Source organism: Argentina silus (assembly GCF_951799395.1).
Source record: "Argentina silus genome assembly, chromosome: 19".
NCBI lineage: Eukaryota > Metazoa > Chordata > Actinopteri > Argentiniformes > Argentinidae > Argentina > Argentina silus.
Genome location: NC_139673.1, coordinates 2,791,628 through 2,816,759, shown reverse-complemented (window position 1 = coordinate 2,816,759; position 25,132 = coordinate 2,791,628). Strand labels below are relative to the sequence as shown.

Below are 25,132 nucleotides of genomic sequence, written 5' to 3'. Positions count from 1 at the left end.
GGGGGTGGCAGAGAACAGCGTACGTTGCTGGCGGTGCAAACCCCTGTCGCCGTGCGTCAGGACATTCATCTGCTGCACAGCTGCATTTAAATTCAGAGGGTCTCTGTGGCGTATCACTTTCCGGTCTCGCCATCTGAATAAAACCATTAATAAGCCGTGAAAATTTCACACTGTGAAATCAAAGCGCACACCTCATAAACACGCCGGAGTCGCAGAATAAGAATTGCGTTTTCACAGATAGCTAGATATCCACGAAGAAGAAGAAGAAGAAGAAGAAAAAAAAAGAAAAATCTGACATGGAGAATCCGTGATAAGCGAAGCTGGAAATGGGGACGGGTTACGCTACACGGATTTCTGCAGCTGGTTACAGATTGCTTGAACTGAATAAGTTGTACAGGGATGAGCATCGAAAATCTGTCTTCTCACGGAGGTGACAGTGAGCTACAGCATCCCTGCAGCACTGATTAGACCAAGCCACAGGACCAGTAATTGGGACTGGTGCATCTTGCTACAGCTGCAGCTCTGAGAGCCTAGGATAGGCATTAATTCAATTAACTCCCCGGTATCAAAATGTTATGCGAAATGCCAGGGATCCACACAATTAACATTGATTATAGAACACAAGCCTCAAGGGAAGGAGGGAGGGAGCCTAAGCCTGGCCTACGCATGGGATGGCTCAGTCAGGTCCTTAATGAGGAGAGGGAGAAGGAGAGGGACTGCATCCGATTAATCCTAAACAGACTTCTCTCCTTGGTGCCTAGCCTAGCCTAGATGTTTCTGGCTCAGTCGCGTCGTTAATGAGGAGAGGAAGACGGGGGGGCTGCGTCCGAATAATGTCACGGTTCCGTCTGGTCACCCCCCAGAGACTACGGACACCCGGGTGCTGCTAATGACTAATTAGGACCCTTCCCTTTAAGAAGGGTGTGTTTCTGTTGCTTCCTGGTCTTAGCTTGACATCTCCTACGTTATGCTCCAGCCTCTCCGGCCATCCCTGGTTTATACCATTTGTATCCTCAGCCTCAAGTGTTCCTGGTTGTGGTTATTTCTGTAGTGTGTTCCTGGTTGTGGTTATTTCTGTAGTGTGTTCCTGGTTGTGGTTATTTCTGTAGTGTGTTCCTGGTTGTGGTTATTTCTGTAGTGTGTTCCTGGTTCTGGTTATTTCTGTAGTGTGTTCCTGGTTCTGGTTATTTCTCTAGTGAGTTCCTGGTCGTGGTTATTTCTCTAGTGAGTTCCTTCGCATCCCTGTGGACGACTTACGTAAAGATGCTTTAGATAGATAGATAGAAACTTTATTTATCCCTAGGGGAAATTCAGGTTCCAAGTAGCTTACAGACATAGAGACATCACACATAACATACACAATCTGTATGTTTAGCCTATCACTGCGTTCCCTTGTCTGGTCTCCTCTCTGCTCCTGGGTCCTACCGCACACAACCTCACAAATAATCCTAAACAGACTTCTCTCCTTGTGGCCTAGCCTAGCTGTTGCTGGCTCGTTCGCGTCTTTAATGAGGAGAGGGAGAGGGTGAGATGGGTTGTGTTGACATAATCATAAATATATTCCTCCACTTGTCACCGAGCCACTGGTCTGAAACGGTTTAATAGGCGGAAGCAATTTGGTGGAAACGATGGTGGGAATATGGCTCTTTCAAGTTTATATCAAACAAGAAACAGACATCAGAGATACTGTACCAGCATGGGAGGCCGGTGGAGGTAGAAATCGGAGGACTCAGGCTCATTGTAATGCATGGAATGGAATGAGGAGTGGTACAGTGTATTGGCACTAAGGGTGGAATCCTGACTCCCGAACATCTGCGTAAATGTTGAATTGATGTCGATGGGAAATGCACGCGATGATCTGAGTAATGCATGTGGAGGCTAAGTAGGAGGCTAAGTGTGTTTAGACGTTACAGAGCACAGACAGCATGAGAAGGGGAGAGACAGAACCACAACACACAACACACCCGGTGGAGAACCATGCAGTCACATCCACTAACCTGACTTTCCATCTCTCCTACTGCCTGGACTCCTCTTCTGTGTGGAAGACTTCATTTTGGATGAACTGCGGTTCGCGCTGGGAGACTGGGCCCTCCTGCCTTCTGTCAGATCTGATAGGCAGAGCAGAGGGTAGACAGGACATTTTGCTTGGTGAGTTCTGACAAACCATGGAAAGCATGAACTTAGGACAACCACAACACACACTGAGCATAGCTGCACAAGTACGGCCCCGTCTATTTACAGTAAGGTACATCATTCTTCCCACTCTCCACATATAACTGCACATCTGCCTGCTGCATATGTCAGCAAACTCTGAGAAATTCACAATATCCCCCAGTTTTTTTTCACAAAGTGAATTTGAGACCTAATTTACAAAAACCGAAAAGGGTAGAAACAAGAAGAAGGGTATCTCGTCAGCCATGTTGGCAATTCCCTCCCTCCCAGTTAGAGTCATTACCATTCCTTTCATCGCCTCCCCCTCTAATTTCCCTCTGAACAACAGCGGCCCTGATGTCAATTAAGGCCACGGAGCCCACTTAAATAGCTGGGAAGTGTTACTCCATGATAACAGTGGTACGGCTCTGCGGCACGGAAGAACACATTTCCCACACTAAACACCGAACCCTCCCTCTGGAGGGCTGTATTAAATACTGTAGCCGGCACGGAAATGGAATGCGTAATTTTAAGTCTATCGCTCGGCAAAATGAATGTGGGATCTTAGTGGTACGCATCAAGACTCTGGCTGGAATAATAAGAAGTCATTACCCGGGGAAGGCATGGCTCTACGAGATGAGGAAGGCCGCTGCTCCAGATTTGGCAACGGTGCCTGAGAGAGAGAGAGAGAGAGAGAGAGAGAGGGGGAGAGAGAGAGAGACAGGGAGAAGGAGGGAGAGAGAGAGAGAGAGAGAGAGACAGAGAGACAGAGAGAAATGGAAAGCGCTAATGAAAAAGTCAAATGTACAACCTGACATTTTCATTTTCATTTGTCCTCCGAAAAGTCGTACCCAAAGTTTCACACCCATTATAACACTATATAAACCCCCCACTGCCATTGTGTGAGGACCAACAATGAAAAACCTGTTAGTCTATCAAATAAAAAAAACTATTCTAGACAGTAGTTGTACACACTGTAGACTGGCACAGAATGGTTTTGCAAATTATTCAGTGCACTTGCGGTGTGTGTGGGTGTTCGACTTTATCAAAGGCACTCCAAAACAATGGGCCAGAAAAACTGGCAGTCACACGTCTAAAAGAGCTCTTCAGGGGGCACCTAAAAAATGATTGGCTTTGCTTTTAAAGCCAAGTTCCACACAAAAGACTGCAGTTTGGGGGTGATTCAGACCTCATTCAGTCATCTGGATAACAGCCTACTATTCCACTACCCTTCAGCAGTAACAGAATCGACGTTTAACAGCTCTGCGTACGTGACTGCATGCATCTGTCTACGCACGAGGCTGAGATGAAATGTCATTAAACGTCCTTGCGAAAGATCTGGTGATACCGACAACAAGATGAAGGAGTGAAAGAGAGGGAGGCACGGTGAACCACGGCACAGTGAGACCAGGGGAGGCTGGTGGAGGTAGAAATCGGAGGACAGGGTCATTGTAACACATGGATTGCACTCCTCATTCCGTTCTGTGCGTTACAACGAGCCCGTCCTCTGCCTCCTGCCTCCACCGGCCTCCCCTAAGTGACACAGCCTGGTGATGAAGATGCAGCGGTGAAACCCATCGGCTGGGTGAGGCCGACAGCCATCAGTGTGTGGCCACTCACCAGGCCTCTCTCGTGACGACGCCTCACTGAGGACATATAATACACACCATTTAGCTGACGCTTTTACCCAAAGCGAGAGATTCCCAGCGGGAATCAAACCCACAACCTAAGCGTTGTTAGCGCCGTGCTCTACCAACTGAGCCACAGAGGAGCCACATCAAAGTGTTCTGAATCTGAATATGAATCTGTACGTATTGATAAAGTAAAGTAGAGAAAACCACAAAAAAAATCACACTTTACAGGCGATCCAGTGCTGCAGTAGGAGCAGCGGTAGTGTAATCAATCACGCAACGGTGAGCCGTGCGATGTAGGAATCCAGTTGTGACTGAAATCATGCGTGTTCTGGGGTGACGTCATCTGGATGGACAGCGCCCCATTCGCCAGGGCACTGTTCCTAATGGCCGTGACGTACCCATCTGGACCCAGCGGAGGACGGCCTGACAGGGTGTGACAGCTGCAGCACGCCAGAGAGACAGAAGACAGCCCTGCTCGCCACAACGACAGAGAACACCCCTCATCTAGGGATGAGAAGGAGCCACGGGTGGGACCCCAGAGACGTGTGTGTGTGTGTGTGGGTGTGTGTGTGTGTGTGTGTGTGAGAGAGAGAGAGAGAGAGAGACACACAGAGAGAGAGAGAGAGAGAGAGAGAGAGAGAGAGACATACAGAGAGAGAGAGAGAGAGAGAGAGAGACAGAGAGAAATAAACTATTCAGCTCTCTCTCCCAGTCTCCCTGGTGGCTGTCTGGTGCCCATGGGCAGGGCAGAGGGCAATGGAGAGGGCTGATTGGCTGGTTGGTAGGCACAGGCACAGGCACAGGCACAGGCAGCTTCAGCTTCAGCTTCAATCAGACTGTTACCAAACATGACAAGGCTATTAAAAGCCTCCTGCCCCATTACCACACAGCAGGGGGTGGAGCAGGGGTGTGTGTGTGTGTGTGTGTGTGTGTGTGTGTGTGTGTGTGGCGGGGGGGACGGGGGACGGGGGGACGGGGTAGTAGCTGCAAGGCAATGTGCCCACACACAGGCACAAGCGACCCCTAAAAAATCCTGCCTCTCTCAGTCTTTCTCAAGCCATTGTCCTTCAGAGTCTCATAGGGGCGTTGAAAAGCATGCCCAGGCAAGGTCAACCAACCTGCGGGCGCACGGACTGACTGACTCTGACTCCCACTGCAGAGGAGGTCTGAGACACAGGCGTTTAGCAGTGGCTTCAAAATTAACATAATTAATCAAAAATAATGACACGCTTAAGGAGGAAATTCTAACTTGGGAGAGAGAAAAAAACAAAAACTTACCTTCTTAACTGCCCCCTCTTGGACCTCAATTTCCTCTGCAACACAGGGTTTTATTAATTATGGTCATTATGGGATTCAAACTGCTGTGTATGGTGCTGTACACTCGTTCTTCAAGACACTTTCAAAGTGAACTCAAGGATTTCTACAACTTAAGGTTCCAGGTCGTAGCACGCATTGCAGCATTTCTGTCAGTTTGTACTGGTGGAGTAAACATAACGTGTCAAATGTCACACCTCACGAACGATCCACTCCTCTCGCCAGGAAAAGACATGGTTGAAATTACAATATGCAAAGCTGCTGCTCATTTATGTGCCAAAGGATATAGAGACTAATCATTGCAGAGTTCGGAGCAAACAGAAAACTAAAGTCTAAAGTCTCTTGTCATTTCATTGGATACCGGTACACAACGCCACGAAACGCCTGAGGCAGAGCAGCTCCACAACATCAATCAATATCAACAACAGAATGTGTAATAAGGATACTAGCTGAAATATAAACATCAGCAGTAATAACATCGAATACAGTGAATACAAAATAAAATAAACCGATTTGTTTTGTAGCAGCAGTATAGGGAGTAAGTTTAATAAAGATAATAGATCGGAGGGTGTGTGTGTGTGTGTGGGGGGGGGGGGGGGGCGGAGGGGGGGCGGGGGCGGGTGGAGGTTTAACTACAGTTTGTCTGGGATTAGAAACCAACCTGGAGGCAGAGGGGACGGTACGTCGAAGGCAGAGTCATCTGTCTCCTCAGTGCCCTCTGACTGAACAGCACCCTGGAGAACAGAGAGAAGGACGGCGCTTTGCCTCAGACTCTGATGATGAACAGTAGTGAAAGACCAATGTTTGGGCACCAACTTCCTTCGGAAAGCAGACCTGACTGAGTATCTGTGAAACTTTGTTAGGTTTAGATTACCTTTTTGCCTTGGACTTTGACTTTGACTTTGACTTTCACCACACACACACACACACACACACACACACACACTCATGCACGCACGCACGCAGGCACGCACACACACACACACACACACACACACACACACACACACACACACACACACACACACACACACACACTCACACACACTCACACACACACCCGTACCCTGAGTTAACACGGCCCCTGACATGTCCTCTCTCTTGCAGATTCATGCCTTTTTAAAGAGAATCTTTAATTCAGAGGTTGCCTTGGGTTGCCCCTAAGAGCATCAATGGCAGCGGGAGTTCTGTTTTAATCATGAGGACCATCACACACTTAACAGGCCATCCTTCTACCCTCTGACAAGCTGCCGACGTCCTCACAGCCCTCCCTCACAGGTTTCAACGTGCCGCTCTGACACGTAACGGACAGCGGGCTCTCCTTCTCGCTAGCTACATCCAATCGTCACTATTCTCGCTTCCATAGATGTCAAGTCCATTGTCATCTTTCATCCATCTCTTCCACCAGCCTCCATCGCCCCTGTAGGGATCTGTAGCATGTCCTTGGATATCTAATCTATGTTCAAATTACACGAGAGCCATGTTGCGCACAACGGTGCAGCACGCTGTTCACAATTCCTTGCACAATCAATCTTGTAATAATGGACCAAGCCATAGAGATCCTTAAAAGGTGGTGAGGAGGTTCTGACGTGTCGGCAAGCAACCGACCCGCCCAGAGCTAAACCAGCCAGGCCAGCCCCGCAAAGGAGACAGCCCGACAGAAACCTCACGAGCCTGTTCCATAACCAGGCGCATTGGTATAACTCTACTGTTCAGAGTAATCCATGATCTGGCTTCCTGCAGAGCAGCGTTCACTCTTTTATTGGGCACACGGTTCGCTGAGCATGTCTCTGCTGAAGAGAAAAACAAGCTATCTGAGACGATAGGGGACGACCAGACTGACAGCCACAGGGAGACAGAAACAACAGAGGTAGCCTGTCTGATCTGGCCTCGAGCAAGATGGCCGACCGGTAGCGCCACCGAACGATGCCGCAATGCCCTCACGACCACTCCATGTCGTCGTTGACAACTGCATATTGATGATAGAGTCATAACAGCTCTCGTTCGGGGGCACTAGAGGGGGGGGGGTTCAGCCTACCACTTAACTCTGCTTAGAAATGTGTGTATATACTGCTGGTGGGTGTGCAACATGTGACACTGAGGTGATCCAAAAAGAAGAGCAGATGGGGTTCAACATACGGCACGCAGATGTGACGGGCTAATCGTTGCTGAGCGGCGATGAAGGCGAGGTGATCTCATTACTTCTCACTCATTTCACTGTCCTGACCTAGAGGGGACGATCCACTTTGACGCACCGGGCCGTGGTGGAGTCCCACCTCATTGTGAGCAGCAGCTGTTCTGCTGTGTGCAGTCCTGCGGGAATTAAGGCTCTGTTGGTTTTCTGATTGCAGGTTTGTTTTGGATTCAATTAATCATAGATGCCAGCGGTGGAATAAATCAAACTGTTTGCGGATGACATTGCACCTTAAAGCAAAGAGCTGTGTATCCTGATGCATTTGCCCAGGTGAATGACTGTAGCCTACAACACAGTACATACACATTTAGGCTACATATCAATATATTTTACATCCACCACAGTATTTGATACTTTTGCCAGAAAAAAAAGATTCTCTCGTGAATCCAAGCGAAAGCTGTTTTACTTAGAATTGGTTTTCAAATGACTGGAGTCAATGGAGTTCCATAGTCACAGAGCAGAGCACCGTCTAGCAATATCTGAATGAAGAGCTCCACCTCATGGCTCCGTGTTGCTGATACCGTGAACCCGAACTAGTCTGAGAACTGACTGACTACGAAGCTATGAAAGGTTTCTGTTGATTCATATAGAGTTTAACTCACTGGTCATACAGTAGGAATATGAAGTTATGAAAGGTTTCTGTTGATTCATATAGAGTTTAACTCCCTGGTCATACAGTAGGAATATGAAGTTATGAAAGGTTTCTGTTGATTCATATAGAGTTTAACTCACTGGTCATACAGTAGGAATATGAAGTTATGAAAGGTTTCTGTTGATTCAGATTGTCACACAGAACAAGAGGGAAAACACCATTTGACAGTCTGATCTCATCTACTTCATTTCAAGATTCTGTCAGAAACATTAATCTTACACACCTGTTTTATTGGCAGAGCATAAAGGTCTTCTCTGGTCTGACTCCTCCCCTGCCTTTCCAACGACTGGTACACATGACAGTCCTCTGACAGCACTTCTCTCTCTAGGTCCTCTTCCTCCTCCTCACCATCGTCATCATCATCATCATCATCATCATCATGATCATCATCATCCTCACTAGAGTGACCAGGGGAGGGCAAACGCGGCCTGCCAGCCAAAGACTCGTGCCATTTGTCTCTGAGGAAGACATAAGCAATAGATCTCAGATCTACCACTGTAACACATTGTATATTGCAAACTGTGTGATGTCCTCCACCACTCCCACCCCTCTCTCTGAAAAAAATCAACAAAAAATATGATTAAAAACACAAAAAACCCCACTGGAGGAAGGAGTCAGTATTAATGCGTTATAACTATTGTTAAGTGGATTGCAACAAGTTATTACTATTGTTATTACTCATTGTTACACTGTACTTACTCTGGATTTGGGGGTTAGGGTCTTAGGGAGTTAGGTTATAGCTGTAGTAGTACAGTAACAACACTTAAAATAACAACAACCACCATAATTATTGTAATGTAAAGTGTTACCCTGATTCACAGTAAAGCAGGTTACCTTGTGTAGAGGCATGTGCTGGCGTAAGGCTCAAATGCAGTGTGGGCCTCTGAACGAGAGCAGTCACTTTCTGAGAAAGATCTGTGACGCACAGTAGGAATGGCTATTGTCCGTCCGGTCAACGAGGAGGACAAGATGGCCGCTGCCAATGCAGACCTGTAACCGGGCATTGACAGGGACATGTTAAGAGGGAGGGAGGGAGGGAGGGAGGGATGGCAATGCAAACATATCACGACTATCATACTGTAGAGTACCACACTGTCAAATACGACCCATGGGTGGGTCAAAGGCAAACATGCATTAAGTTACTGAAATGCTCCGTGACGCTTTTTTAGGTTGGATATGCCAGACTTCAGTCTTAGCTTGACACGGGGATGGAAAGTCGTCTGAGGCGATGGAAACATGGTGGGAAAAGGCTGACAGACAAAAACGGAGAGAAGGGCAGAAAAAGAGAGAAGGGAGGAAGGAAGGCCTCAGAGTTGAGGAGGATTACAGTGTGGTAGTGTTACACAGTACCTGGGTCTCTCTGGAGAGGGGTAGGGGCTGCGGGGGGGAGGGGTACGGGGGACAGCAGGCCTGGGGGCAATGGTGGCTGCAGGGATCAAGCCATGAGCTATGTGCATCTAAATAGACCATGGAAAATCTTGTTAGGGATAGGTTAATGATGACAAAGTCGAGTCCATGACGTTTGAGAAGATGTATCAGTGTTACATGGATGTTACAGAGTTTAATGAGAATGAGTAAGTATGGGGGCTGGGTTCCAAAATGCGTTCTTGAGGTCTATCTAGAGCGTGTACCAAGTACGGATATGCTCTAGGAGTTTTTCCTGACCACATGACCAGGTCAGGAAAATGTCCTGGTTCATAGGACTCTTGCAACTCAAGGCCAGGTCTATAGCACTGGTGGTTATCCTCCTCTAAACTAATGTAAACTGATTCAGACCTGGAAGAACAGGTGAGGTGAATCTTTGGCCAATTAGTGACAATCATTATCATTATCATTATCAATTATCATTAACGGTAGGAGAAAAACATCTTAACAGCAGGGGTGGAAGCAGAGGGAGTGATTCCACCCAGCTTTCAACCTTTATTTGGTAACAACACTTGCTAATAACTTACATTAATAAACCTTTTACTATACTTATATGTATTTTAAATGGGTCTAACAACAGCATTTACTCGTTGATGAAATGTTTGCCAAAATCAATCACTGATAAAACGCGTATAAAAAAAAAGACAATGCGAACATAACGAACGTCTTCGATCAGACAACCTCAGCCTTTCCGACCCTAAACGACTCAAACACAAGAGGCTGGTTGTTCTGGGGTAAAGATAGATAACAGAAAGAGGCTGGTTGTTCTGGGGTAAAGATAGATAACAGCAAGAGGCTGGTTGTTCTGGGGTAAAGATAGATAACACAAGAGGCTGGTTGTTCTGGGGTAAAGATAGATAACAGCAAGAGGCTGGTTGTTCTGGGGTAAAGATAGATAACAACAAGAGGCTGGTAGTTCTGGGGTAAAGATAGATAACAGCAAGAGGCTGGTTGTTCTGGGGTAAAGATAGATAACAGCTCGCTAGTGTCGCTAGCTGACAGAAGTAGCTACTGTAACTGTACACAACTGGACTTACAAACGCTTTCTTCTCACTTCTCCTGAAGCTAAATTTAGACATTCTTCTCGATGAAGTTCTTCCTTCACCTCGCTTGAAACAAGACGTTCTCGTAGTTTGCTTCTATTTGGAGTTCATGCACAATAAGGCCCTTATTAAGGGTAATGTGTTCGCCAACACGACCTAATGACTGTATCTGTTGTTTCATAGCATTCAACAGGCGACGGTGCAGAAGCTCAACTGCTCCAGGACATTTACAGCAGCCGCCGTCGTATCCAGACGCTTCGCCCTCCAGGCCACCTCGATACAACGGCATATTTTATTGGCTTACAGTAAACTGAATAGCCACTCACTGCCCAGCTTTAATCCTCTTAGCAACGCCATATGTTTCAAATTTTGGCAATCTATTTCTCCCACCCACTGCTCATGGGCCAGCAGGTGGCGCTGTAGTACTGTCAAATGTGTTTGACGATTGTCAGGGATGTGGTGGTAAAAACAAACAGGTGGGTTAAACTCTGAACCATGGATTGGATAGGTGGGTAAACCCGAACGCAAATAACATTGACCTCGCAGAAACGGAGCTGACAGTATTTTACACATGCCCTGTGCGGCCCTACATTGGTTTGACCACATACAAGGAGGACAACTGAACCTACTGCAACAGTACAACACATCAGAATGGACACACACACACACACACACACACACACACACACACACATACACACACACACACACACACATACACACACACATACACACACACACACACACACACACTGCATACAAAAAAACAGAACACACTGCATACAAAAAAACAGAACACAGGAGAAACTAAATGAACTGACTAAATGGCTCGACTCGTTGCTTTGAATGAATGTACATTTTCATTTGATGCTCATTTCCTGTGATTTTGTAATGTAGGCTGATTCCACGCAGGCAGGCAGGCATGCATGCACGCACGCACGCACACACACACACACACACACACACACACACACACGCACACACACACACACACACACAAACCACTCTGACATCACTGCTGGCAGGGGAAAGTCTTCTCTTTAATAACCCATCCAAACCATTGAGGCCACAACATGAGAAAGTGAAATCTGTGAGCAATTTGGAATCCATTAGGCCTCCACAGTCTGTGCTTTTGCCTAGAGTTCTCATGCTTATTGTGTTCTACAGCGTGAGTGCACAGAGCGAGGAAAGCATGGGAATGTTTTAGTGCTTAAACTCTGATTCAGTCTGTGGGAGTTGGTAGGGAAAATGCCCAGGGACGTACAGTATATGTAATATTGTATAATAACAGTTTTATTTTCACCTCTCTTCCGGGCTATTGAAAGACTACAACAAAAGTAGTTTTGTTAATGTTAACGGGCACACGTCATTTCAGTTTCGGTGTGTCATCCGCTGTCTTTCAGTCCTCCAAACCCCATGAGAACCAAACATACTGAATGTCAGCTATCTCTCAGCCAGGATGAGAGGCGGGCGGCCCCCCTCCTGCGGTTGTTAATCCTAGGAGAAGGCTGACCTCAGATAGATGCTATGCAGGAGGCAAAGGGAGAACAGTCTCCAGAGGGGAGGTCACAATGGCTTCATCTCTGTCACATGTCATTCCCAGGCCAGCACAGAGAATGGTGTGTCCTCAGGTTTCAAAGATTTCAAAGACCTAAACAGAGCCTCGTGGGGTTTCCATGAGGGTTGGACCGGGTCGTCGTAGGGGGTCAGCTAAAAATAAAACATTGTTACCTAAACTAAAGAGAAAGTGTTTTTAAGAGCATTGTCCTGCTGTGGGTCAATTACCTGTTTTGTATGACAGATGATATCCGTATATGCCATTTAGCTGACGCTTTCATCCAAAACGACTTACATTGCAGTGAGTGCATACATTTTTCTGTATATATGGTCCCAGCGGGAATCGAACCCACAAACTAAGCGTTGTCAGTGCCAAGCTCTACCAACTGAGCCACAGAGGACCAGTTGATATGATGCAGTCTCAAAGAGGCTGAAGACATTGTAGTTCATGCATTGAAATGTATGTTAGGAGAAAAATACAGTACCAGTCAAAAGTTTGGACACATCTTCTCATTCAGTGGTTTTTCTTTATTTTTATTATTTTCTACATTGTAGATTAATATTGAAGTCAAAACTATGAAGGAACACATATGGAGTTATGTAGTAAACAAAAAAGTGTTAAACAAACCAGAATATGTTTCATATTTTAGATTCTTCAAAGTAGCCCCCTTTTGCTTTGATGACAGCTTTGCACACTCTTGGTAAGGTGTGTCCAAACTTTTGACTGGTACTGTACAATATGTGTAATAATTAGCATCTATAAAGTGGCTTTAAAAAGTTCAAAGCACTTTACATTCACTCCCATGGAAGACAAGAGAAACACATCACTTAATCAGTTTATCCCCATATTTTATTGAGATTCAGAAGTTGACAGAAACAACTGCGAAAACGATGACAAGACAATCAATAGCGAGATGTCGTCACCACAAGTATTGTGCAGTAAAGGACAACGTGAAGTAATGGCCGATTTGCCATAGACACCATGAGCAATAAACAAAATGCCTACACAAGCCTGGGGACATTGAACGTACAAATAGAGCAACCAAAATTAGAAACAACATGTGCAACTATACACAGACACTGCAAGACGGGCAACAATGAGGGCTGTGCAGGTATAGGCCTCCCAGAAGAAGAACAGGATCAATACTTGATGCAACTACTCTATCATATCAATTTATACACACATGAAGTTAAATGTGCCCTTTCAATCGTCTTCCTTCATATTAATGCAAAAAGGCGTGCTGGAGTTATATTAAAAACTGTATAGGCAAGGCAGAGAGGGTGTTTCGCTTTCTTTCCACGCATCCATTTTACTTCAGTAATGAGCAAAATAGATTGACAATACAATGTAAAACTGAGGTACAACAGGAGTCTTATAGTTCAACTAAGCCCAAGTACCAAATGTTATAGACAATATCCTGCTTTGAAGAAGCACTTAGATAGTTAGCCATGAATGGCATTTCCTCAAAGAAGATGAAGCACACATCTTTAGATAAACCTTTGTACCAATGTATTACATATGAGCCCAGTATCACAAGTGTGCCTGTGAAAGCTGAACAGACATTCTTTTGCAACAGCATATTACCAACATAGACTTCACAACTTTATCCACAAACTAGTTCAAAAGTTACAACATACACATACATGTTCATATTTTTTTGTTTCCTTTTTGTTTTTATTACATAAATAATTTGATTATCAAACATGTATAATAATCTACTTTGTAGATAATGAAATAGCCCAACACTGCAAAGTGTCAGCAAAATATAAGATGTAAATCCAGTTGACAAGTAAAGACAATGGTGGAGATTCTAACTGACTGTCTGTGAACTTTGATCTAAACCACACTGGGTGATAGAATTCACCTGGCATTGGAAACAGACAACATAGCCACAGTCTTCCCTTCTGCTCTCAATACATCCTTCATTAACTGCAACATTACACATTAACATTCACATGACATAGTACACTGTCAGCTCTCTAAGGGTGAGTGCCCCTCGCTCTACCAAAACTGAACGGCTATTCAGCACTACAGAAGGAGGGGGCGGATAGTGTGTTATACAAAGAAGAGTTTCCTTACAGCTCACTATATAATGTACTGTATAGCGACCTAGCATAATAAGATGCATGTGATTTTGATGGCACAGAGGCTTTTGGTGTATGGTACATCTCCTGACGGCCCCTCTCATCCTGTACAGTACATGAGCCCAGAAGAACACCCAACAACAAACACAGTTCCTCCATTCATCAACAGTAATTATACATATATTGATAAGAAATGACACACAAATAAAAAATAAAGATATATATATTTATATATATATATCAGCAGCTTACAGCGCATTGTGTTCATCCATCACTCCCAACACATGCGGACTCCATGGTTAAAGCATGATTTCCTTCACCTACCCTTATACAAACGTTGGAATAACAACAGGAGGACACATCAGGACAATGACTTATCCAGTTAAAATGAGTTAGTTTAAACTTAACTTGTTTCCCCTCTGTGTGAATGTAACATTAAGCTCAATGCTCCACATTCTCAGACCGTAGCTAATTTTATGGCATTTTACAACGTACAGTAGGCCATGTGGAATGGATACACAGGGAATATGCAGTGTATCGAATTGCATTGTAACAAACAAAACCAGATCGTCAGCCCTGCTGGGCTCCTTATCTCCATCTCAACACCACACGGTCGTCGAGGCAACGGCCAGCGCATGCTTCAGCAACAACAGACCGACCTAGACTCTCTCTCAGGTGAACACACATGGCACTGGGGGAGCTCTGTGCAAACGGGTGCTTTTTTTTCCTTCAAATACATCTGGAGCTGTCACGCTTTTTTCTTCTTCACATTAACACCGTACAGTAGGCTCTAAGCCAGTAGAGTTTGTGTGTGTGTGTGTGTGTGTGTGTGAGTGTGTACAGTCCTGGGTGTGTGGGTGTGTGTGTGCATGTGCGCTGTCCGTCTGCATGTATACAGTCCTGGGTGTGTGGGTGTGTGTGTCCTAGTAGAGGGCACTGTCGTTGTAGGAGCTGGAGAGGGGGAAGGTGGGGCAGGTCTTGGGGCAGGGCTTGTTCCAGAGAGTTCCGGAGTAGTCTGCGGTGGGGAGGCTCAGGGTGCTGGCGCTCTTCAGCCGGTTCTTCAGGCCCCAGCTCAGGAACGACATCTTCTTGGACACCTTGCGGGACTTGGGGTTCTTGTCGTCGTCGTCGAAGGCCAGGCAGATCATGGAGTATGTCTTGGGGAGGCCGCCGCAGTAGGTGGCGCTCTTGGTGGGCTGAGGGGGAGAGAGGTCAGAAGGTGAGGGGAGAATATTACCACAGAGAAAGAATCTTAGTGATTTAGAAACGGTAATTCTCAGCATGATTGACTAACTAGCAAATCTACCAGAGTCTATTGGGACATACCATAGAAGATGCAACACAACCATTTCACAGCCTCTAGCCTCATTGCCATTTAGTCTCACACAGCCTACAAGATGTATTGTTCTGCTGCTCTTTTTTGTAAATTTGTTATTGCTATTTTGTAAACTTCTTGGCAATATTTGCTATTGTTTTTTATGTCCCACGCACCAACCTCACCAAGTCAATTTCCTGTATGTGCAAATATACTTGGCCAAATAAAAGAATTCTGATTCTGACACAGTAGAAACTGTTCCATTTGCCGAAGTGAGAGAGCACTTTGTCATGGGAAACTGAGCGTACGGTTTATTCGCCACGCCGAGGAAGACACACCACTCCAAGGCGAAAGCTGAGAATCTGACAGCACTGGAAATGGCTTCAATCCCAGTGGCAATTTAGCTGCCATCATCGATCAGAAACTCAACGAAGGTTGACCTTCCTGGCTTCCTCAGAGCTGCTAGGGAGGGGTGAATGTTTTTTGTGTGTGTGTGTGTGTGTGTGTGTGTGGTGGGGGGGGGGGCTCACCATGGGCAGGCTGTTGTCCATCATACTGACGACGCGGATGTCCGTCCCTTCCTCGGCCACGTCCTTCAGCAGCCGCATCACCTCGCTCACGGTCATCCACTTGCAGTCCGTGTCTCCCACGGCAACAATGTAGTCGCCCTCTTTCAACCCGTCCGCCTGGGAAACGAGAGATAAAAGCGAAGGAGAGGGGGGAGGGGAGAGGGGGGGGTTAATGAGGGGGCAGTTCCAGAAATACAGCCCAATGAGAGAGAGGCTCTGGCTCAATCCATCACGGTGTCAATGTTTACAGTCGTGGGCTTATCTGTAGGCCGACAGGTTCAGTCTCACCTGTTTCTCCCTGATGCAACATTCACTACACTGCTTAAACATCTGTGAAACCGTTCGGTAGAAGACGGCAAACATGTAATGCGTCGACTGTCTCGAGTAATTTTTGCCGGTGAAACGGCGGAAAACAAACACACTTATCAAGAGGGCAAAGCACTTGAACCATGGTGGTGCTAGGGAGGGAGGGTGTGTGTGTGCGCGTGTGCGTGTATGAGAGAGATTTTGTGTGTGTGTAACGCTGTAAAGCACAAGGTCAACATGAAAGACCTGTTTGTGACGGACCTCTCATTCCAGCGCTGTGGGAAACATGACTTCATCAACAGGGACTCTGTTGTTCAACCTGATAGCCCTAACCCTAACTTGGTCCACTTTAACCCCAAGCCTTTTATTTACATTTCCAGGGGTAGAAAGTGCCAAGGAAACTCAAAAGAACAATCGATCAATCATAAAACATAGAATCCAATTGAATGGAGTATTAAAGTCATATAAGAGTTGGCCAACAGTGAGCACCCCTGGGGGGTACCGAGAGAGCCTTATGTAATGTTGCTAATCCTTTTCTACAAGCAGCCTGGCAGGCCTAATCAGGGCCTGGGCTTTGTTAGCAGATATTAATGAGCATTCTGACTGAAAAGACTGCAGGAGCAAAAGCTCCCCGAACTTTAATTAAATTAGCCAGAGGAGGACGGTGTGGGCGTGGGGGGGGGTCCTCATTCCTGAACAAAACAAAGCCCCTACGCTGCACTCATCTCTTTCCAGGAATTCTGAGATTTCCATTTTGGGTTTTGTTTGTGCTGAAATGTTACTTTAATGGCGTGGACACAACGCAATGTTAATTTGGCTCTGTGCAACACTTTTGAGTCTGCTGGCCAAGTGTGTTTGACGCAACGACTGTAAATGAACACACACATTGAAGTCTGACGTCACACGATTAATTTCAGTAATAGTAGCTCCTGTCGTTAATCCGCCAACGAATCCAGGTTCAGGTTCAGGTTCCTTTATTTGTACCCGTAGGTAGATTTGTTTTGCAGTAAACGAGTCATCCATGTTGACACTCATTTTAGAAACAACACAGAGAGTAGACAAACATCAATAAAAGTACTCGATGTTCCAATCCTCACTAAAAACTAAAGATAAAATAATAAAATAATCTGTGCAATGTCGCTACGACTTGTTTATCTGAGTGATGACTGCTGGAACACAACTATTTTTATACCGCTTTGTTCTGCACTTTGGGACTAGAAACCTTCGTCCAGAAGGAAGAAGCTGAGATTCACCGTGTAAAGGGTGGGAGTCGTCATTTAAAATCATCCAGATATCCGCTGTAACTGTCTGGTGTACAGGGACGCGGGGTTAAGCTGTGACTAACCAACCAGCCTGCTAGACCATTTGACAATTTGAGTCAGAGAGTTTCTGTTCTTTAAGGATAGGTTTCCGAACCATGACGTGAAAGAAAATGATAACGTGGGTTCAATTAAAGCACGGTAGAATAAGGTCATCGTGGTTTGATGTGGTGATTGATCCATGTGGTAGACCAATCACAAATTGTGTACAGTAACTTAATAATAATGATACAAATGATATGTTATAAATATTTCGGCACAATTAGTTGGACACTGTTAATCATTACAACTTCGTGCAGCCTAATATCATCGCTGTCAGCATTTATTAACTTGATGCCCTTTGCAAAATCTGAATTTATAGCCTATCACATCGTCTCATCATTTTCAACATCAGTGTCTTTATTGTCATAATTAACTATTCATTATGCATCATAGTCATCATTAAAATCAATTAATCATCATACGATTTTTATTGGGCTCCTATATTGTCATCTTGCATTCATGGGGCATAGCTACATGGTATAACTATTATTGAGAACATACAAAATAATAATGCGTGTACTGGCCTATACAGAACACAGAATGTGATTTAAATGTACTTTAGTGTACATAATTGTACAATTGTTTCGGTACTTCGGGATGCAACGCGCCGAAATCGAGCGTGGTTCATAACGTTTCCATGCTCGTTCGCAGTGCCTCGCTCGTGCCGATACAATCCGTGCGCGTTCCCGCTCCCTGGCTGGCTCAGACTCTTACGTACGACGTCAGCGCTTTATAGAGGCGAGAGAAATGCTTCTATCGTCCGATCTGGGCTATACAAAAAATACAAGGCATGAATTTATATATTTTAAGTAATTGTAGAACATCACAGTCACCCTGGAATCAACCTCATTTGGCCAGGAACAATACAGACTCCACCATTGGAATTACATTGGCAATTGTCTTTTTACGTAGAACTGCAAGTGAAAATTAGAACGGTACCGCGAGTGGCCACTAGGTTTTGCGGCGTGCCCGCCAGACGGCCGATTGACCCCCTGGTTCGAAGTCTGTTCAGTGCATTACTAGACTATTTGGGGACCGCTGAGTACTGACACATTGGCCAAGCTGTTAGATTGGCTGTGTTTATCCTTTTGTTATAATAGTAACTTATTAAGTCCAACTCGTATGTAAACTCCTAGTATGTGCCGGTCTTGAGTTCATGAGTCATAAACAGAGCTTATGTCTGTCAACGTCTAACTTCTAACTAAATGTGTCAATCATTTATGTTAGGGCAGTTGACCTCAACTGAAACCTCAGTATCTGTGTGTGCATCATCAAAACCCTTCCCACTTAGTCTACTCTCTGCTTTGCGTGTGCGACAGTATAACCCTTCCCCCCTGGTTCAGGCTGTAGGAGGTGTTACTCACAGCGGCAGGGCAGAGAGGGTTCAGGGAGTGGACCTGGACGGGGGGCTCTCCCTTCAGGGTGAAGCCCAGGTCGTGGTCCTCCAGACGCAGGTTCACGGTGCGGGGGGCCGTCCAGCGCTGCTTGGCAGAGAACACAGACAGAGGACCCTGGAGGAGAGAGAGAGAGGGGGGGAAAGACGCACACTGGTCACTATGGTTACCTGCCATGGAGACCCTGAGTGTTGTTATTCAAACACCATTGTTAGTGTGTTGTAACTAAGGTAACGGAGTATAGAGGGTGATTAAAAGAGAAACACCAGGTTGTGTTAAGTACATATCAAATGCCTCATACTCATTATAACCACGATAAATAAGTGTTCCATTCGAGATGAAAACAGTGAAATCTTAACTTGGAGTGGGCACTTCACATTGATCGTACGAAGACTTGGTGACTAAGTTTATCGTGCTATTACTGTATGCTAATTCGTGGCTTTCTCAAGTACTGTACACACTAGAGAGAGAAACACAGAGATCCTTGTGAGACCCTCAGCGGGAGCCTCTCTCCACTCAGATCCACATGGGCATGTGTGAACCCTGGCTCACTCTCTGCTTATCACCATGGGGATCGAACAGATACTGCAGGATTACATTCCATCCTCTCTCATTGTTCGACACAGCCAGAGGGATCTCTCTGCCCCGTCAGGCTCAGAGGGCCACTGTAGCAAGCCGATGGGATGACACACCATGCCCCAAACCAATGACATACAGAGGTTTATGGAACAAGTGTGATTTCAGGTGTCTTTTGGGGGGTTTTATCAGGTGTCTTTTTTTGGGGGGGGGGAAGGTTAAGACTCCCAGGGTAAGATTGAGAGTTAAAGTTTACAATATATTTTTGAGTACTTTAATCCAGCCCAAGAGAACTTGAGTTGCCATTTACTCTTCCTGTGACATGTCATATGTCATATTTTGACCACAAAGTGGTCCAGAGGACTATAACGTTAAGGACTGTATCAGTGACCCTGAACCTCACCCCGACCAAGGTCACATCCATCAACCCAACGCAGCCCCAACACGGTTAACAGGTTTGTCAGAGTGACTGGGTGTGGTGTGTCTGTACGCCGATTCCGGCCACACACACACACACACACACACCCCCTTGTCACTGCACCCTGCAGTCACATCCATAAATCCAGCTGCTTCGGAGCATAATTTGTAATTGCGAGTTCAACTAGAACTCGCAATTCTAATGTATGCTTCCAAACACAGACCAGAATAGCATCATAAGATCATAAGATCATAAGGGCATAAGGCGCTTGCCTCTATGGTTAATGTTAGTACTGCCTTAGTGCACTCTTAGGAAGAAAAATAGTTCTACTTCAATGGGTTCTCCTCCATGGACAAGCCAAACAACCAGTTTACAGTTGTTTTGTAGATAGAACCATTTGTTTCTAAGAAGGTAGCACATTAGGCGTATTGCATTCAGAAACAGCATAACAAGCTCTGGGTGTTTTAGAAGACTTTTTAAAAGAAAAGCACAAATCCAGAGCCAAGTTATGCCGATTTCTGAATAAATACATTTACACATACACACGAAAAAGGAGCATTGTTAATGAGGAAGATTAGTAACCCACATACCAGCCTCTGGAAAAAGTCTGTGACTTTCACCTTTGTGGACACGGGCACTTCCATCTCAGCCTTGTGCTCCGTTTTAGCTGAGGAGGAACAAACAAGGCGTTATCTCACGGTGTGTTTGGCATCAGAACACCACTGATAACCTCCTCTCTGGAAGAGGAGAGATATTGGCTGGATGATGACACTGTAAACATTGCATCATATGTACCTGGAACTAAACTGTTCATGGTGATTTTGTTAACAACGCATGCACGCACACACACACACACAGACAGGCAGGCACAAAGAATTGTGATGAGAACATTATCTCTGGCACAGTGTTTTACTGTCAATTACATAGAACAAACACCACAGTAATTGGGGGAGTCAAAAAACGGTGATAAGATGTTTTGTTTAGTTTGCTTAGTCACTCACAGATGATGTCGGGAGCCTGCAAGTAGTCGGTGAACTCATCCTCCATGTTGTTTTCGTTGAACTTGCCCAGCGAGCGCTCGTGGCTGGCCTCCAGGATGTCGTGGAGGATATCCAGCTTGCGGAGGTGGCGACACAGGCTGTGGATCCTCAGGGCCTCCTCGTGACCCATGATGGCCCTGCGGAGGTGAGCCTTGCCTGGGGAGGGAGGAGAGGGGGAGAAGGGGTGGGCGGGTCAGGAGGGCATGACACTTTTAGAACTCATAATACCCTCAAAATGTGTGTGCTGAAAGCGCAGTGCAGAACTTAACCAGTCAATCACCGTTACGTCCATTATGTGATCAACTCAAATTCACGAGTAGAAAGTGTAAAAACAAAATGGCTACCGTTCACGCTGAGGCCCTGAGGACTGTGGGAAGCGTAGTTCACTCACCCAAGCATCGGCGCTCCTCTCTCTTCCTGAGGATGTCGAGGGGGGAGTGGCCTTCTGGCATGGCGTCGTACACCTGTGACAGGGCCTTCTCCTGCTGGTCCTCGTCATCGCTGGGGCTCACTGCCGACACAGGGACCGAGCACAGCCAATCAGGCGTCACACAATCACAATAAACCAAACAAACAAGGAAGTCACGGACAAACTTTTCACACTGGGACAAGGGCGTGACTGATCCTGAATGGGGGGGGGGGGGGGGGGGGGGGTAAATGGCCCCTAACACATTCACAAGCAGATCCAAAGATATTGGAAAATGCTGCTTGTGATTTACAGTTAGGGGGGGGGGTGAATCTAGCTGTGATTGCGATGAATCTACTGAACAAGGCTTGAATCTAACGCAGTGGCCCTGTTACTAGGCGGAATGTAACTGAGGGCCCAGTGTGTGCCTTGTTGGTTAATTGGTCAAGCACTACTATTTACGTAGTATGCAGTCATTCTGGAACTTCCACATATATTGCCAAAGCGTGGGCCAGGGCTAAATGAGGAAGTTCCCACCTCCCCTCCCCTCTCCCTCCTCCCCCATCCCGGCCCGCCTCCCACCCACCCACCTCCCGTCCCATTCAGCTCTGTCCTGGGTGGCGTTGGACGCAACCGTAGCCCTGCTCTCCCTCACTAAAGCCGCCTGGGGTGTTGACGACAGTGCAAGACTACAATTTCCTTATCTGTCTTGTTAAATGACCGTTGGCTGCGTGTCCTCAGAGCTGGAGAACAGAAACTGCCTTTGAGAGAGCAGGAGAGGGAGGTTTGTTTGAACACAAAAAAGGTGTTATGTAACCGGACTCTCTGGCTCGGCCCGGGCCAGGCCCTCTGTCTCCCCTCCATTGAAACCTCAAATACTTTTAGTGGGGACAGGCCATTATTGCCTGCTTAAAAGCGGATACCGGACAAGCTGATATCTCTTCGGAGTGAAAGAAGAAGGTGTGGTGAATTAGCTTCACTGTTCCATTAAAAGGTTACAGGCAACTGACCGTGGTCTACCTAGGCAAGTGGCCAACAACCATTACACAACTCTCTCTCTCTCCCTCCCTCCCTCTATCCCTCTCTCTCTCCCTCCCTCCCTCTATCCCTCTCTCTCCCTCCCTCCCTCTATCCCTCTCTCCCTCCCTCCCTCTATCCCTCTCTCTCCCTCCCTCCCTCTATCCCTCTCTCTCTCCCTCCCTCCCTCCCTCCCTCTATCCCTCTCTCTCTCCATCCCTCTCTCTCTCCCTCCCTCCCTCTATCCCTCTCTCTCTCCCTCCCTCCCTCTATCCCTCTCTCTCTCTCCCTCCCTCCCTCCCTCCCTCTCTCTCTCTCTCCCTCCCTCCCTCCCTCTCTCTCTCTCTCCCTCCCTCCCTCCCTCTCTCCCTCCCTCCCTCCCTCTCTCTCTCTCTCCCTCCCTCCCTCTATCCCTCTCTCTCTCCCTCCCTCCCTCTATCCCTCTCTCTCTCTCCCTCCCTCCCTCCCTCCCTCTATCCCTCTCTCTCTCCTTCCATCCCTCCCTTTGTCACAACCACAGATAAAAGGGATACAATTGGCTGCTTCACTTACGCTGGTGATCCAATAGGGCGGTGGCCACAAAGTAATGTGCCAGAGAGCGGTAGTGGTTGGTCTTGACCTGGGCCATGGTGGACCAGAAGAAAGGCACGTTGTCTTTGATGGGGGTCTGGATCATGGACTGGTGCACCTGGTCGTACGTGTCTCCTACCTGGGGGGGGGAGGAGGGGAGGGGAGGGGAGAGGGGATGGAGGGAGGAGGTGGGGGTGGGGGTGGGGGAGGTAATGTTACAGCAAGTACGTGTACTGTTCTTTGCTCAAACAGAACTAAATGGCCCTGGGGAATGTGACACTGGAGGTGGCATTCAAAGACTGTTAATGGAGACACCTTAGTGGAATACTAAAAATAACCCTGTTCTGAATGAGCCCCATCAGACAACCTCAGACCTCCACAGAGACAGCACACGTGTCTTGCTTTTATAAAACTGGCTTTGTCATTGATGATGCATGAAAACTGCATGAAGCTTAAAGGGTATTAGCGTTCACAAACCTGTCACGCTGTCAATCATACCATAATGGATTCATATTATTCTATATTATGATATAATATGTCTATCATATAAAGTCACTGTTCTGCATACAATAATTATATTACATTATATTCTGTATATATCAATTATATTACATTTACATTTTTATATATTATATATATAATATATAATATATATATATATATACACACACACACATATATATATACACACACACACTATATATATATATATATATATATATATATATATATATATATAAATAAATAATGATTTATTATTATATCTATAATTACTTATTATTATATATGTATAAGACTGTACCTTGGCAGACTCCTGTGCCATCTTCATGAGGGAGAAGAACTGGTTGCGGATGCCCGGCAGGGCAATCTTCTCAAACAGGCACTCCTGTGCCTGCGCCATCATCATCTTGATCAGCATGCTCAGCATGGCAGGACTCATGTCGTAGCTGGGGGTGTGTGTGAAGGTCTCCTTCAGGTGGTTCAGAATACCTGTGGAGCAACAACATGAACAGGGGCGGATCAATTTGTGCCATAACATGTCGCCACTGTTTGAAGTTCCTTGTTCCTCTTTGAATTCATACTCAGAATTCATCACTCAGGCTGGCTTTTTCCTCTCCACAGAACAAACGCTGGGACATCCCTGAAGATTTCCACTGTGGAATCATGCCGTCACACGTCAGTTCCACTCCACTGGGTAAACCGCCACAAAGCACAACCCGCCATTACTAGATGCCGTTCTACAACACGCTCCCTCTAAAGCCCACGCATTACCTCTAAAACTCAAACTCAACTTTCATTTTGTTGTGTACTGTACACTTTGGCAGAGTCTGTTATTTTGCGCATTAAAAAAAGCTGGCAGGGGAGAGCTGCAGACAGGATAATAACAGAGGAGTCATCGCCGAGGCCTCCATGGGCGGTTCTGCTTATGCTAGCTCGGTCCTACCTTCTCGTGTTTCCCTCGCCAAACGCCACAGAGTTCACGATCCGCCTGATAGCGAGAGTTGATTCTCATCTGTCGCTGGCAGAGACGTCTTGTTTGCTCCGCCTGTTATATTACAGTCACCTCATACCAACCACACGGGTTCCCATGACAATAAAACGCTTTTATACAATAGAAGTTTCAATTATAACATGGCAGTGAAGATTACGCCTAGGGGCACAGCCGCAAGTGCTGTAATTACCATTCCAACCTCCTCGAGCAGGACCATAATTCTATCAAGATTCTATCTGCGTTTTTCAAAGAATCAAACAACAACAACAAGAAGAGGGAAACTGGTTCACACGGCGCAGAGCTGGATTCCTGCTTTGATGGAAGTAGGCCAGGTGTCTTTCAGCCAGAGATAAACAGATAGAGAGGCTTGTTTTGGTTGCAAGACTGGCAGTCTCCGGTGCACGCACACACACACACACACACACACACACACACACACACACACACACACCATTATTATTAGTCAGTAGGATGTCAGTGACATATGGGCTTTTCCTTGTTGTGAGGATAATGGAGTATTGTGTTCGAGTGTGTTTGGAGGGTGACCAACAACAATGGCGCTGTAGTTGTGTTAGGTGCAGGTGTGTCCAAATCCAGCCAGATCTAGTTTTGA

The 25,132-nt window shown here is 46.2% G+C and overlaps 2 protein-coding genes across 3 annotated transcripts in view; both read right to left on the bottom strand.

Moving 5' to 3' along the window:
- cep89 (centrosomal protein 89) overlaps nt 1–10,449 on the bottom strand; it is a gene marked incomplete at both ends in the record, with an annotated part of 33,258 nt that extends 22,809 nt beyond the window's left edge. The window contains 4 exons of the mRNA XM_083690823.1: nt 24–133; nt 8,780–8,935; nt 9,296–9,402; nt 10,408–10,449. Of these exons, the coding sequence (XP_083546949.1) occupies nt 24–133; nt 8,780–8,935; nt 9,296–9,402; nt 10,408–10,449 (415 nt within the window). The remainder of the gene's footprint in view (nt 1–23; nt 134–8,779; nt 8,936–9,295; nt 9,403–10,407) is intronic.
- A 2,353-nt stretch (nt 10,450–12,802) lies between these two features.
- Nucleotides 12,803–25,132, bottom strand: part of rhpn2 (rhophilin, Rho GTPase binding protein 2) — a 31,350-nt gene continuing 19,020 nt past the window's right edge. Inside the window, exons 8-15 of one of the 2 annotated variants that reach the window (XM_083691527.1) lie at nt 23,830–24,017; nt 23,010–23,166; nt 21,426–21,545; nt 20,996–21,190; nt 20,585–20,661; nt 18,971–19,117; nt 15,901–16,056; nt 12,803–15,251 (exon numbers count right to left, since the gene is read on the bottom strand). In XM_083691527.1, the coding sequence (XP_083547653.1) occupies nt 14,979–15,251; nt 15,901–16,056; nt 18,971–19,117; nt 20,585–20,661; nt 20,996–21,190; nt 21,426–21,545; nt 23,010–23,166; nt 23,830–24,017 (1,313 nt within the window). In that variant the 3' untranslated portion in view covers nt 12,803–14,978. The remainder of the gene's footprint in view (nt 15,252–15,900; nt 16,057–18,970; nt 19,118–20,584; nt 20,662–20,995; nt 21,191–21,425; nt 21,546–23,009; nt 23,167–23,829; nt 24,018–25,132) is intronic. The other variant, XM_083691528.1, reaches the window with a different exon arrangement.